At 38.8% G+C, this 16,399-nt stretch overlaps 1 protein-coding gene across 1 annotated transcript in view; it reads right to left on the bottom strand.

The window, feature by feature from the left end:
• Positions 1-16,399, bottom strand: part of Ft (cadherin-related tumor suppressor fat) — a 61,866-nt gene that overhangs the window by 10,009 nt on the left and 35,458 nt on the right. The window contains exons 2-5 of the mRNA XM_074244755.1: positions 12,894-13,265; positions 11,202-11,438; positions 8,663-9,799; positions 7,676-7,853 (exon numbers count right to left, since the gene is read on the bottom strand). Coding sequence (XP_074100856.1) covers positions 7,676-7,853; positions 8,663-9,799; positions 11,202-11,438; positions 12,894-13,265 — 1,924 coding nt within the window. The remainder of the gene's footprint in view (positions 1-7,675; positions 7,854-8,662; positions 9,800-11,201; positions 11,439-12,893; positions 13,266-16,399) is intronic.

Here is a 16,399-nt window from a genome sequence, read left to right as displayed (position 1 = left end):
GAATGTATGAGTATGACAAATTCATTCGCGATTAATCTTCAACGACCACCAGGGCCACGCGCGGTAGATTCAATGGCTCTAACTCCACGGGGAGCTGCTAAGAAAGGCTCGAGATAGCGGTGAAGGTCAAATCTTTCTAGGTTCTGAAGAAGCTCTTGCGAATTTTCATTTTTAACCTCTTTGTTGGATACGTCAAGCAACTAAAGAACCCAAGCAAGTGAAGCAAATGAAGCAAGTGAAGCAAATGAAGCAAGTGGAAATATTATCGTTATATTGTCGGGCAAGCGCTGGTATGTCTTCTGCACTTGCTTTTAAAGTCGGAATAAGTATTTTATCGGATAATATTTTTATTGGTAGCAGCTTTGAAAGCTTTAAAGCCGACGTATGGGATATACCCTAGCCTCCAATCATGAGCGCAACCAACGAGGGCGACCGTAGTCGTAACAATACTATAAATCATAATATTCAAATTAACAAAGGTTCAATAAATTAAAACCGTGGTGCGTTGTTCTCTTTTGCATTAACTTTCTTCTCCCCCTCGGTTTTATTTCTTCAGCAGCCCGGTGAGAATAAACTTTAAGAAGACGATGTAAAGGTGGAGGTGGAGGTGGCGGTGGAGGTAGAGGTGGCTTTTTGATGATGGTGGTAGTCAAGGGAGGAAGTTCTCTTTCTTCATCATACGATCTCGTATTCGAGGACTTGTTTGGTGCCCTCGAGCCCTCGATACCACGCTTGCAAATGTAAGATCCAACCGCCATTACCCGTGGCTCCTTCCAGCCATTTCGAAAGCATCAAAGTCGCCGTAATCGTCGAATAAAATCCCATGGTATGAATAAAAAAACATTATATATTTATATACTTACATATACATATGAATACCAATCTATAGAGTACTTATTTTATAATATACATTGATAAGTTATGATTTTAATGATTGAGGGAAAGGGGAGCAGAGAAGAATACCAGATATGTTGTTGTTAAATTAACTGAATACAGAGAAGAAATTCGAAACTTCAAAAAAAAAAAAAAAAACACTTGTAACTCTGGTGTGTGTGTGTGTGTTTCACAACCTGTAAAACACACACCCCGGGCTATTTATAAAATTGTTTTGTAAATACGCCATAAGTTTCCACCGCAAAGTTGCAGTTTATAACATAAACCCGGCACTTGTCATGGGAAATAAAAAAAAAAAAAAAAAAAAAATATATATATATATATATATATATATATATATATATATATATATATATATATATATATATATATATATATGCATATCCGCTTTTATTTATTGTTATTTATTTAATATTTTTTTTTAATAAACTCAAATATAAGCTGAATTTTTTAGCTCCTTTATGATTTATCGGCCCGGCATTTATTTCTTCTTTCTACTCTGGTGTGTATATTTATATTTATATACATGTAAGCGCAGGTGCTAAGGCTCGTTTTGCAGGCAAGTGTTGGTAATAAAGAGATGATATTTATTATGCAGCAATGCTTTTTAGTAAATAAAAGCTTTATAAAATACGGAAGTTCTATTTGATTTTATTTTATTTAGAGTTTGGAGGTTAGCGTCAGAAATGGCGGGTCATATTCTCAGCGGCAAGTTCAAACGAGCTGGCAGTTTTTATTTACAAAACGTCACGTATTAATAATAATAATATTGTGAACATAAAAGGGGGATTGATGTTTAAATCGAGATAGTTTGGTAAGTATAATCAAAGCAATTCAATAGTGAAAGGTATTAATAATAATTTATTAATCTCCAGTTGACATGGTCTTGTGGGTTTTGAATTTGAGATGACCTCGACGCTATGGGAGGTTATCCGTTCACTTGTCTTCTAGTCTCTTATTATAGTATTATATTATACAAATTTCCATCAGTGATATTTCTCGGCAATAAAACCTGAGACTTTATTTTTTATGTCTAAATAAATATCTTTTTACGAAAATTTCTTATTACCATATCTATCGAGGATAATAAGAGACAACGAATCGTGTGACTGATAATTGCTAATAAAATACCAAGGTAATTACACATAAAACCCAATAATTCATTGTTAATCTAAAATTTTTAATTCTCCTTTCCTTTTACTGTCTTCCATCTGTTTCACAATTGAGTAACAAAACAAAAAATAGTTATCAAGAGTTTAAATAGCTAAGAAGAGTGGCTGTGAAATTTATTAATCTTTGGGTAAGTATTATAAAATCTTTTTCATGTATATTTTTATCGTCGACATAAATTATTTATTTAATTCTTTGTTTCTTTTGAGAGAGTAGAGTGCATTATTATATTACACTGGTGAGAGGAACGGTAATATACCGCCGCTGTGAACTTTATTCTCATACTCGGGCTGGACTCTGAGCGATTAAAAACAAGACCGAGTTATTAACGACAGTAATTTCAGCGCGAGCACTGAGGCCACATCACATTGTCAGCTGTTCTGCGTGTTATTATATTCCTCAGGCATACTTTTTTCTTTTCTGGTGCTGGTCCTCCTCCTCCTCCTCCTCCTCCTCCTCCTCCTCTTCTTTTTTCTTCTTTTTCTTTTACAGAGTTCGTTATGTGTACTTGATGATGCATTCACTGAATGTAAAGGAGAACACAGTTGAGTTGTGTGTTGGGTAAGAATAAAAAATAACCGTCAGGATGAAAAAAAAAAAAAAAAATATATATATATATATATATATATCTCAGGTTAATATAAATATTTCAGAGTATCTCCCCTGAGGAGGATCACGGTTGAAAAGTGACCGACGATTTGTGGTGGTTTAACTGTAGGAACGAGGGCCTACGTAACAGCAAGAGGAACATCTTCATAGAAGCCCTTATTCCAGTGTGTATGAATGGACTCAGCCCGTCGTCCATGCCCTGGTTGTTGTTGTTGTTGTTGTTGATGTGTGTCGGGTACGTGAAAAAGCCCGTGATAAAGACGGAATATATTTTTGGGCCAGACTCTCCGAGGACGGAGGACGGAACAAACCGAATTAAAGATCCTGAGAAGAAGGAACGCCGAGATAAAATAACCGGAGGAATAAAAATATCCAGGCACTTGTTCCTTGACACAATGCAATTCCATCTGAGTGAGGATCTTTGTGTGTCTGAGGACAGAATCGAAAAGGGTGACCAGACAAGGACACGGTGTTATTCTGGTGATGGTGTGACGCGACCTTGTGCTGTCCTGGTGTCGCCATTGTTCTCTGGATGCGCACGCATCTGAGAGGGCGCTCATATGTGATTCGATTGGGGTATTAATACCGGCATTATCTTATTCGAAAGGCAATAAAAGTGTCGCAGAGTGAAGCCAGGTACAAGAGGAGAAAGAATGCCATTCTCATAACGAAGAACGAGTGGGCAAAGGGCCTCAGCTTTCAGCCCAGTGACAACCCAAGAGACCTGGAGCTGATCTCTACACTCGGATAAGACAATTTGCGCGCGACCTTCCAATTATAACACCCGGCAACTACGAATCGAATGTGGATCGGTGAATCAAAGGAGCGCGTGGAATCCGAAGCTCGACCTTGCAGTTTCCAGCTCTTCGTCATTGTCCTAGCTAGCAGTGTTCCTCGGGATCTTTAGCCAGCTAAACCTCCACCGAGTACAGAGTATAACCAACAAAGTTAGTAACCGTCTTGGCTGTTCTTCTCGAGATCTCGATCCCAAGCTTGTCGTTTAACTCCGGTTGTTCGCACGCTGCTCTGGATATTCTTTCAGTAAACGAGCAATCTTATTTCAAACGGCATTAACTAAACGAGTAGGACCCCGAGAACGGAGAACGGAGAACGGAGAACGTTCTATCCTGCCAACGTTATAGATTATATTCTTGAGTAGAGTTGGAGAAATCAAGACTTGTCTTATTTACCAGCTACTGATATCACTTTTATTTTATTTATCTTATTTTAGAGCTCTCTCGAACTTATTGTTCCTTTTATTAATCTTGACAATTTATTTATTTTCAGGTACTTGGGAGTTTACGTGTACTCTAGATTTAAATTCCGATTTCTTCCATAAACGGTGTCACTCACCTAGTGACAATTGGACAAGGACGTCCTTAACACAACTACAACCCTCAACATCGGCATTAAGTGCACAGATGGTTGTGCAGCCCGTTCAATGCACTTGACACTCAAGTCACCAGACTTTAACACTAGAATTCATTATTTAAGTTATTTTTACCTCAATTTAAAGTTAACAATTCCCATTTTAAGCGAGACCAACCTCCAGACAATATATTTATCCTCGTAAAATTTATTTTTATTCACTTCCAATTCCAGATTGCTATCTGTTTAACATTATTGTTGTTGTTATTACTTACTATCTCTTTTCTTTCCCCATCGAGTAGTAACATTTATTCACGGCCGCACTTTACCTTCTTTCCTATACTATTTTCTTCCCAACTAATAATAACAATTACAATTATTATTAGTGTAATCATAATAACAATAATTCAATGGAGTGAAGCGGTTTAATAAGAGAATATAAGGGAGTGTGACGGCAAAGTATGAATAAAGTATAATATAATATACGAGGGGCTTGGGGACCTCATTCCCTCCCGGCCTTTTTTTTTTTTTTTTTTTTTTTTTTTTTTTTTTTTTTTTTTATTTCTTCTTCTTCTTTTATTATGGTCTTATATAAGTGTAGTAGATGTATGCCTCTACTTGGAAGATAAGGCACCGAGGATAGCGGACCGGGCAAGTGAAAAGAGAAGTGACATTAAAGAGAAGAACAAGAAGAAATGGAGGAGAAAAAGAAGATGCGGATTAAAGGAATAAAAAGAGGAGGTACTCGGGACCGATTATCATAATCGCGCGTCATAACTCTGCTCTTCTTGAGGATCGCAACCGGCAACATGCCGGGGAACCGTGAACGCGGACTACTGGGGTGTGCCCGAGAATTAAAAATAATTAAAAAAAAAAAAAATCGAAAAGGAGGGCAAAGAGTATTATCTTCTCATTGAATCTTAAAATCGAGCATTTAGATTTTTATTTTATTCGGTTTGTTTATTTATTGAGTTCCCGAAGGTTGGTGAGTTCTTCGTCAGCAATTTTCAAGTCCCACGTGTTTATTTAGTACAAGTGTAAACACAGATAGAAAAAGAGATTCATTGTGCTATAAAAGATGCAGCTCATTGGCATATGTGTATTTAACGTAATTATTAACGTCTTTATTTGAAGGAGAGACTCCCACGAGTAGAGTAACAGTGTGTTTTTATTAAATCGTAATCTTTATATTATTATTATTCTATATTTAGATATCGTTATTATTATAGTTATGGTTATGGTTATGATTATGGTCTGTTCTCGCCGACGAGTGATGGACGAGAAAATCCAATAAATAATAAGACGTTACATCGAGATTGATAAAAGGTATTTCAAAATAAAAAATTCATTTATACGTGACTGTCCTCGAAATTTGCCAGGACAATGCCTCAGCGAATCGGATAATAAGATGCCAGGGGTTTGTCGCACGACCGGCCTATTAGAGACGCCGAGAAGAGAACGAACCAGCCAAAGTTATTATTACTAAGGTGTTTTATTTCTCGCCGTCTTCTTCCCTTTTATTCTCTTATCCTGGTGTATGACGGTTCAACTAGTCGTGCCGAGACGGAATAATGAAACCCATCAACAAGAGAACAGTGTCTCAAATTGTCCTGGATAACGGAACAAGAAATAATAAAATCCAATAAATAATTACAGAGAAGAGTTTGTAAATTTATAAATTTATAAATTTAATTGGCTAAGTAAATTAGTTAATATATACAGAAAGATAATATTTGGAGACTAGGGTCTCCATGAAATGGTAACACGATGCGTTATAAGAGACTTTGAATCTCAGTGTAGTGTAGAGTATGAGATTAAACGTTAATTCCCTGTTATTCTTATTTCAGAGAAAGTAAAAGAAGACAAGAATAATATGAGAACTCGTATCGGTTGCCGCGAGGTTTGATGCACAGATAATCCAGGTGGACTTGCGCTACAACCAACCGAGAGACCGAGAGACCCAAGACACCTATACGTTACACACATCTTAAAGAAGGGAACAAAATAATAAAAATAATAAAAAAAAATAAAAATCGAGAATAAGAACAAGTATAAGGTGCCCTTTACCTTATATCCCGTGAGTTTTAAAGTTTATACCTCAGCACCACCACTGTCTCTTATCCCCTTGTACCCGAGGTTGTCTCTTTTTGTTAAAGATTCAGACGGGGAACTTTTTCTTTACCCACCGACCAACTTTATAGCTGTGTAACCTTTCTACAGCATGATATCATAGTCCCCAGCGAATAATTCTCAACTACTGGAGCTTACATCTTGCACCTCGTACCTTGCACTTTGCACTTGGCGATCTCATCTTCCGGAATTTTTCCATTGCTAGCGACTATTGACCGGCAAGAGTGTACCGTTACGATAAAAATCTGGCAAAACTCCTGATGATGCTGGATCCCTTCATTATTTTCCCATTTTTTGTGCAGTGAGCAAGTTTAAAGAGTGCTCGGTGTATAATATCCAGCACGAGAAGCTTCCCAGGTTTCAGGTATTAGTATCAGCATCAACATAATACTCGATACTTATAGTTAGATTTATTACAGACGGGTGTTTGTATGTATAATATATATTTTTATTTATTTATTATTTAAACCTTTAATTTTTTTTTTTTTTTAAGTTTTTTCATCTATTGGTTTATTTGCGATAGCTCTGTGATATAAGTACTCGGGCGCAAGGTTTGTCACGGAATAAAAGGTACCGAGTGCTCGGTTACTTAGTTATAGATGTAAGATAGAGACGTATGTCGTGTAACAGCTTTAAGGAAGGATGAAAAAAATAAACCAGAAAAAAGTAAGAATGCGCGGGAAGAAGAGTGTAGAATTAAACGTCTCTTACTTTATAATGTTAAACTATATGTGTATATATATTTTTCATAGAGATGAGTAGAACATAGAGAACATAGAGTTTGGTTAGTGTGTACGTCCTCGTCGACGAACAAGACTTCGACTACTTCTTTCAACCTTGCGTTTATCTTTTACTGTTGATTTCACTGGTATATATATATATATATATATATATATATATATATATATATATATATATATATATATATATATATATACACACATGTTTACGTTTATGTGTTATATATGCATGTGTAGTTGAGCCCGAAGCTCAAGGGGCTGGTGGTTCTTAGCTTACACACGCTAGAATAGCACAGCCCGTGGAATTTACGCGGTGGATACCAAGCACCAAGATGCAATCGACTCCGTATCTTGCTTCTAGCTATTCAGTGTCGTGCGATCGCGCTCAGACCATTTCTAAAGCCAAGTTATGTGACTCACGGATAAAGCCGATCAGCAGCAAAACCACCAACCAATATCCTAAGAACTCTTCTCAATACACAGAGCCTTACATCCAGCCACTGCTAAACGTTAAACGTAAAACCTACAATGTAACGCTAGATTTTGCGCAATTCTAACCATCGACAGTAAGATAAGAATTACCGAGAAATACCACTAACTAACTTCATGTGAAAAAGTTTCCTCTTTAATCCTGATTAAATAAAATTATAATTTAAACAAATACCAGATTTAAAAAAAGGCTCGAGGTATTAATTAAAATTATGACTTTTAAAAATTACGATTTTTAAAAATTTTCAATTAAATAAAAAGGAATAATGGTTTACCTGTATCCATAGCGACCAGTGTCAGCGTATAATCCGGTATCATTTCTCTATCCAAAGGCCTAAGAAGAAAAATATCACCGGTGCTAGCGTTTATACGGAAGAGATCGGTGTCCCCCTCTTTGAGAAAATACCGTACTTGATCATTATACGGCGGCGTGTCTGCGTCGTAAGCCTTTACCTTAAAAACAAATTTCCCCTTGGTTTTTATTATTGCCAATTCTTATCTATTAAATTAGTAGTTATTAAATTTATTATTAATTGCTATCGCTCGAAAGTTTTACTTTCACATTACACACTTAAATAAACTCTACATATGGATAAATATAGATCTGAATTGAGCTGTTAAGTGAAACGCCGTGTTTAATGCCATGGAAATACCATTGAAGATAGACTAAAGCAGCAGTAGTTACTGTTGCTATTTGTTACTTTAACAACATATCATGAAAACCAGATACTGAATAATATAATCCCATTTAAATGGATAAATTCACTGTATTATACTTTATACTTTATATTTATACAACCTACTATACTACACCTCTTGGACAAATAGAGAAAAATAAAAAATAGTATGATATTTTATGAGCAAAATTCCGATTATAGTCCTTTTAACAAACTGTAAGTATTAACACCGAGATGTGTCAAGCACTTTCTCTGAACTCCCACTCGTACGTCAGGGGTCTTTTATGTCGTTACGGGTATTGAGATTAAAAGTACTGAGTTTAAAAGTGCCGCGTAAACTAACAGATATTCATGTACCACGTCAGTAATGTTGTATCAATAAATATTTATGACAATAGTCATAATATTTATCCATTTCAATGCTTTCAATAGACATCACTTGTCTGAAACTACAACTGAAGCTTTATATTTATTAATAGACACTTATATTTATATTTTTTTTATCGATCCAGGGAATTTTGCAATACCCTGGATTAAGCAACAAAGTGTAAATAAATAAATAAATAAATAAAAATAAGTACATACCTGGATAACGAAACCACCACCAGGCGGAACCATATTCTCCATGACGTAGGCGAGGTAAGGAGAGTCGAGAAAAACAGGCGCATTGTCATTGATGTCAAGAACAGTGATGGTTACTTCAGCAGTGTCATCACGTGACGGTTCGCCAATTTCCGGCGCGCAATCTTCGGCCTTAACTGTCAATCTGTACCGTGATTTACGCTCAAAGTTTAGATTCTTGGCTACCCGGACAAGTCCGGCGTCCTCGGAGATCGTAAAATCACGATTCTCATCGCCCAGAGCGATGCTGTAACGCATTCTACCATTAGCACCTTCATCACGATCTGTCGCTGAGACTTGAAGAACACTAGCGCCGATGCTCGCGTTCTCAGCGACTGTTGCCGAGTACTGTTTGGGGTCAAAAATCGGCGCATTGTCATTCTCGTCCAACACCAACACTGTGATTGTCGCCTCCGAGGACTTTGGGGGCTCTCCGCGGTCCTTTGCCGAAATTCTCAGGGTATAATTTTGCCTGCGCTCACGATCTAGAGGCTCTGCGATGCGCAGCAATCCGTCGACGGCTCCGAGATTGAACGAGAGCGAGGGCTCCTTCAAGGAATACTCAACATAGCCGTTGCGGCCTTCATCCTTGTCCACGGCTTTGATGGCCATTACCACGGTATTGGGCGGAGAGTTTTCCATTATCGAAGTCTGGTTGGAGGATATGAATGCCGGCGCAACGTCATTCACGTCTAGGAGGACAATGGTCACCTGGACCGTCGATGAAAGCGGTTTGACAGCAAGTGTCGGGCTGTCTTGGGCTCTGATAATCAGATTGTAGATCGATTTTGTCTCACGGTCGAGCAGTTTCCGGGTAAATACCGTCCCATTTGACGCGATCCCGAAATCCCCATTGTCGTCGCCATTGATAATGTCATAGACAACACGGCCATTGTCACCAGAGTCCAAATCCTGAGCGGCAACTGACAAAACAGCGGTAACGGTTGTCGTATTTTCCAATACATCTGCCCCGTGTGGTCCCGGCTCAAATATCGGGGCATTGTCATTGAGATCAACGACATTGCAGTAGACAGTGACAGTGGTTGATAGTGCTGGTAAACCGCCGTCTGTTGCTTGGACAACGAGGATGTAGTGTTGGACCTATAGAACAAGAGAAGACAGATAAATAGAAAAAATAAAACGGGTTTTCAAGATTGTTCAACCGTTTATCGCACCAACAGTTTGTAATTGACTGGCTAACGACGCAAATCTTCTCGCTCACAGATATAGACTCACACGGAGAAACTCTCTACAAGAAAAAGGCCTTACGTTCATTATTAAAACTGTTCCTTTGCGGTCGCTAAAGGAAATCTGTTGATACAATCACCTTTTTTTTTCTCAATAATAATAATAATAAATTATTTAACGCACTGACAGCCTTTTAAAGTTTTATTATTCAATGGAGGGCAATTTCTCATTCATATTTGGTTACACTGAAATAAAAGCTCCCAGTTATTGGTAACCAAAATAATTCCTTCGGAAGGAACACCAGTTGCTGTATCGTAAACGGGACTCAGGTCCTGCTGTAGTTGTAGAAATTAGTCGGGTAACAATAAAACCCGTTCGCTGGGTGTTTACAACTTGCCCGCAATATAACTCTCGGCTCGTGCGTCCGAAGGGGCACAACTCACAATGATGAAGAGAAAAAAAAAAAAAAAAAAAAAAAAAAAAAACTAATTGGTAACAAAAGAACGGAATTTCTAATCTGGTGCAGGTTTAATGCTACATAAGGTAGGTCGTTGAGCAGTAAGTCCCATTGTGCTCTATACTTAAGGATTTACTTGAGATAGGCGAGAGTGTGTTATTTTTGCACTGCTTACCTCGGATATGTATAACGTTTATTTGATGGCTGCATGCCCAATAATCTCGGTCTGTATCTGGAAGGACGTTTAGTTTGATGAAGGGTTCTATAAGCGATTTCAGAATTTAATATTTGTTATTTTTGTTTCAGTCGGTCCCCCCTTTACGTTCGAAGCAGCAGATTTAGGACCAGAGCGAGAAAGAGACCGAGTTAAGTATACGGAGGAATTTTTCTACCGGTCAATCTACCACCCTGGTGGAGAACGTTGCACCCTTCTACGCAAAAACTCTGATCAGCAGTCTGCTGTTGGTGTTTTTTTTGGGCAAACTGCTCCCTACTATAAGGCCCTACCTACTGCCGAATTTAAAGACGCTATTCATCTTGTTCGTCTCCCGCGGAGCTATCTTATACGCCAGTTTGGATGGACTACCATTAGAGGCCCCTTGACTTCTCCCTTGAGCCTTTGCGTTGCTGGCTGTCTGGGTTGAGAATTCTAGTCCCCTAAGCTCTACTTAAAAGGTGGTATAATCGTCGAAAAAACATCTAAAGTTTATGTGGTTGGGAAGAAGAGCAAGTCGAGGACTGAGGACCTCCTTCGCTGGCCTCAGGGCACCGCTTACACGGTTTATATGATGGCTCTTCCATTCATCCGCAACTATCTAATCTACGGGCGTTACTCACCACTCGATTTTATTTTATTACCTGTTCGTAGTCGAGACTCGCCGTCAGGGTGAAGACGCCGGTGCTTGGATTGAGGGAAAATACGTCGTTCGCCCAATCGGATATCAGGGCATAACTCAGCTGGCTGTTGGGCCCATCGGCGTCAGCATCTGTCGCTATTACTTGCCCAATTCTGCTCCCCCGAGGTACATTCTCTGCCACATCGAACGAGTACGCCATCGACTGGAAGACCGGGGCATTGTCGTTTGTGTCTGTCACCTGGAATCATAAATTGTAGGTGAATTATCATTATTAACAACAACACTGGAGGAGTTTCAGGCTTTGAGGTGAATTACAGCTAGATCCAAGCATTGTAGCGTGTCGGGATTTAAAAGACTATCGAGCAGTGAGGTCGAGGATCACGAGATTACCGTTATTGAGTAGACTCGCTCGTAAAGACTGATCTGGTATCTGGTTATCGGGTGTCGTCTCGTCTCGAGACCTGCATTCCGATTTACTTGCAATAGAATAATAATTTCATTGGGCCTATTTGGGTTCGATGATGTCCATCTACGAGAACAGGAACAAAACAGAAAATAAAACCTTCGGGAGGTTATAGTCAACAAGAAAGTTGGTAAGAAGTAGTAGAAGATTTTTATATATAATGTGTAATTATTTACTGGCCGCGGTGTACAGTTTGTTGTGGATCAGCAAAAAATAACCAATGGAAAAAGAACCAGAGGATCGGGAGCCGTGACAGAAGCTCTGTAAAAACTAACACCATGGGTCCGATCGACAGGACAACGAGGAGGCTGCAGTAGGAGTTATAAAAATCCAAGAAGAAGAAGAAGAAGAAAAAGAAGAAGGAGGAGGAGAAGGAGAACAACCAGAAGCATGGAATGAAGCAAGAGGGGGTGTTGTGGAGGAAGAACGGTTAAAGAAACCAGAAGACGAAGATGGTCTGATTGGTTGGTCCCTCTTTTACTGGACCGAAAGAGCAAACTATGATCGAGTTGACATTCCTGGCTGGCTTTGGAGGGCCCGCTGCTCTCTTCCACCTCGATCTGGTTGATGCAGTTTGTCCGTTTAAGATAAAGAATCCAGGTTATTAGTTGTCTTAAGAAGGATTTATACAAATTGCATAGCATCGACAGTATTTTGTCCCGAGGGATTGCTCTACACATTTTGTTCGGAGCTTTGTATGGATATTATTAATTTAGCAGAGGCAATTGGAGTTTGAGAGTTAGAGATACCGAGAGCGAAGGGGATGGGCCGGTTCCGGAAAGTTAGTACGCTATTGAGAGACCCTCGGCCGACCCACGCGGTCCCCCGAGGCTTCTGGAGGTCACACTGAAGAAACTTCCTGCTCTATCCTCGCGGAGCACTCTCTCTCTCTCTCTCTCTCTCTCTCTCTCTCTCTCTCTCTCTCTCTCTCTCTCTCTCTCTCTCTCTCTCTCTCTCTCTCTCTCTCTCTCTCTCTCTCTCTCTCTTTAACTCTCAGCCGATCCAGCTATTCTAACTCACTGCCAGGAATGACCGAGCACTCGCAATTTGCGACCAGCAGATTTACCGTTCGACGTTTCCTCATTACATTATAATCTCGTGCTCCTCAATCCTCTAGTCTTCCAGCGCCTGCATTTAGTTTATTATTACCACTACCAGTACTAGCACCGGCACCGGCACCGGCACCGGTACCGGCAAATAAGAATAAAACAATAAGACAATTATGCTTACCTGAATGACGAGATTGATGTCCGTATGCTGTAATCCATCATCAGCTCTCACTCTGAGGACATACTTTTCCCTGGTCTCTCTGTCGAGGGCCTCCACAAGCCGGAGCTGTCCGTTGATCGGGTCCAGCCGAAACTGGCTCTCGATTCCGCGGTCGCTCGCCGGCGAATACGGATCCTCGTAATTGTAATCGTTGGGGCTGATCTTCGGGGAGGTTATTAAACTGTAGCGGAGGTTCCCGATGGTATCTGGATCTTGGGCCTTCAGGACTGTTACGATGGTGTTTGGTGGCGCTTCCTCGGACACCTCAAATCTCCAGGGTCCGGGACCCCATGAAGGTGCGACGTCATTTTTATCGAGGACCGTTACGCGAACCTGTAATCAAATTTAACGTATTATAAATTTAACGTCGTAATTCGAAAATTAATTAAGTATGGGGTTTACCTGATACGCTACAGGTAGACCCGACAGCCAATAACAGTGTAACCTTGTTTTAGTTTGTTTTATTTTATTATTTATATACTCTTTTTACTCAGTTACATATTACATAAAACAACTTTACTACTGTGTGTAATACATCCAGTCATGTATTATGACGTCATATTTTAACATGTGTACACGCGAGCAATGATCCGGTGTTGTACATACAGTGATTTCAATTTCAATTAACAACCAGGTGAAAAATCAAAATCAATTGAATAATTAATCAATTTACCATATATTTAATCTTTTGTCCTTTATTAATCTTGCTCAGATTATTTATTATTAGATTTTTTTTTTTTTTTTTTTTTTTATTTTGTAATCTTTTTGCAAGTAACGCTTAATTTATTTAGCTCAAAAGCTCTTTTTTTCCGGGGTATGTTCGGAGGACTGCTGTTGGTTCGTTCGACTCTTGTGAGACTTGAGACTTTATTTATTACTTTAGTGAATTACGCGCTGCTAAGGAATATTTTTACAGTCACGCAAGACCGGCCCACGATCACGCGATTTCTATAAATATTTATCGGAGCCGGTAGCAATGCTAAATCGTTTTGTCTTCCTTGTTTATTATTATGTTTTATGTATTATATATTTATTTATTTATTTATTTTCTATCTTAAATCATGTTTGCCGAAATAAAGACCAAAGAAAAAAAAAAAAAAAAAAAAATACCCACGGGTGATAAAATAATTCCTGATGGGTCTTTACTCGCAATTACATTTGATCGAACTCGTAAAATAATTTGATTACTTTCGAATGGTTTGTTATTGTGATAAAAGACAGCCATCAACATACTTATTGTGGCTAATTTTTTTATTTAATTGAAGATAAAGCGTAAAATGTTATTTATAATTGATGTACCTGGATAATTTAATAATTTGGGTTAAAAAAAAAAAAAAAAAAAAAAAAAAAAAAAAAAAAAAATGTTAATGTCGAAATTGTAAATTCTGAATTAGGCAGATTGAATTTAAATAAGAAGAAGATGGAAATAGTCTTCTGGAGTATCGGAGTTAGTGGTATAGATGTTTAACGTTTGGTAATTACCTCCTCGATTACGTGGACACGTGAATCCGATTCGCTTACGGATCATGATTTCTCGTTCCATTACTTGAGTAGTCCTTTTCTCGAGGAAATAACGAGACGCCGCGGTCACCCTATCTCGACGCTTTATCTTAAAGCCTTACTCTTGGACTTGTTTACCTGAGAGAATATTTATTCGTGATTCTCGAAACGATATGTTACATCGAACATTGTACAGTGCCAAAGTACCAGCAACTTTGTATCATTCCCGCTCTTTATTTGATACTCAACATTTCGACCACCTAAAGAAAGGCTACTAAGCTACTAGCTCCTATATCCTATATCCTATATCCTGTATCCTCTAACCGCGGTTGACCATTCCTGAGGATCGCAGAAAACTACTAACGAGGAATGTTTATAAAGATCAAATAACACAATCCAGAGAATCCAGAGAAGAACTAAAACAAGAACAAGAAGAAGATGAAGAATAAAAAAAAGAAATGGTTATGGGAATCGGTTGGTTAGTCCAATGCCTAAAGCCTAAAGCCCAGAAAAGGGAGCATTAGAAATAATAAAATTGACGTAGTGAGACATCTGTGCGGTTCTTCCTAGAACAAGTTAACGGCTGTCCAGAGAATCCACGGCACCTGTTGTTATTGCCGTCGAGAATAATTTAAACATCCGACCGACTGTGTGAGTATCTCTAGTACAGCCTTAAGTATTTAATAAAAGTCTGGTGTGTGTGCGGTGTGTGTACGTGAACACGCGATTCATAAAAAAAGGTTAAAAAATATTTTTAAAAAAGAGATTCCTCAAGAAGAACAAGACAAAGTAGAAGAAGAAGAAGAAGAAGAAGAAGAAGAAGAAATGGCGGCGAGGGAAACCAAATAAGAAGAATAAAAATATAAATAAAAACGAAGGCCTAAACGATCTCGGCGATCATCAAGACTAGTCACATATCCACCAGATTTTATCTCCAGCGAATAATCACCCATATACATACTGTGATTTTAGCATAAAGCTTTGATTGTTCATTATGGACTACTGGTTATTAAGTATCATCCTCGGATCATTAGTTTCTATTTCTTCAAATAGTATTATTTTTTATTTATATTTTATACAATATATCTGAACTACGGGTCTACTGCGTCAGCGCTGAGAGTGCATGAATAAGGGGCCGATCATAAGGGGTCAGAGGAAGAGGAGCGGAGGGGTGGGTAGGGGGTAGGGGGCAGGGGGTGGGGGGGGGTAGAAAGGATTATAATTGAACATAATTTATACGACCGATTGGGATCTCTGATATTCCAAACGTCTCGGGGACGAGAGCGTATTCGAGGCATCACGAGGGGGGATATTTGATTCTCGTTAATGATTCGATCTCCGGTACAACCAACACGCGCACATACTCTCCGAGAAGAGGAGAGGGGCGAGGGTATAGAGGTATGTAGGAGAGCGACCTCTCGATCGCTGGCTACTCCGGTACGAGAAACAGAAACCGGTTGGGGCCAATACGCTCCAACTACACACTGTTCAAAATTTTTGTTAAATTACAAATCTTTTAAAAAACTAAATCTTAGTAAAATTACAAATACAATACATCTAATGATGAGGAAGGATACTTGAATAATGAGTTGTATTTAATAATTATTCGACACGTATTGTAATTTTACGAAACCGTAGGTCAGTTATTATATCAATAAAATAAAAATAAAATAAATATTGTCAAACAAATGGCCGATAGATGTTTCATCATTGCGCTTGATTTGCAGCCCGGTTCATCGGGGTGGGCACATCAACGCCAGTTGCACGTTGTCTCGGTGAATTAACGCCCGTTATATGCGTGAGAGAGACCCAAAGGTAGATGGAGGATACCTTTGCTGGTGATGATGTTGATGATGTTGATGTGTAGGCCGACCACCAATAGAACAAGGAGAAGGATAAAGAGAAGAAGGAGGTTATAGAGCACTCTGTGTTATGTATTATAAGTTACAATACACCAACAAGAAAGA

The sequence above is a fragment of the Cotesia typhae genome, unplaced genomic scaffold, assembly GCF_013202065.1.
Source record: "Cotesia typhae breed Kobodo isofemale line unplaced genomic scaffold, CoteBio_Ctyphae contig_44, whole genome shotgun sequence".
Lineage (NCBI taxonomy): Eukaryota > Metazoa > Arthropoda > Insecta > Hymenoptera > Braconidae > Cotesia > Cotesia typhae.
This window is presented reverse-complemented; position numbering and strand designations above follow the sequence as displayed.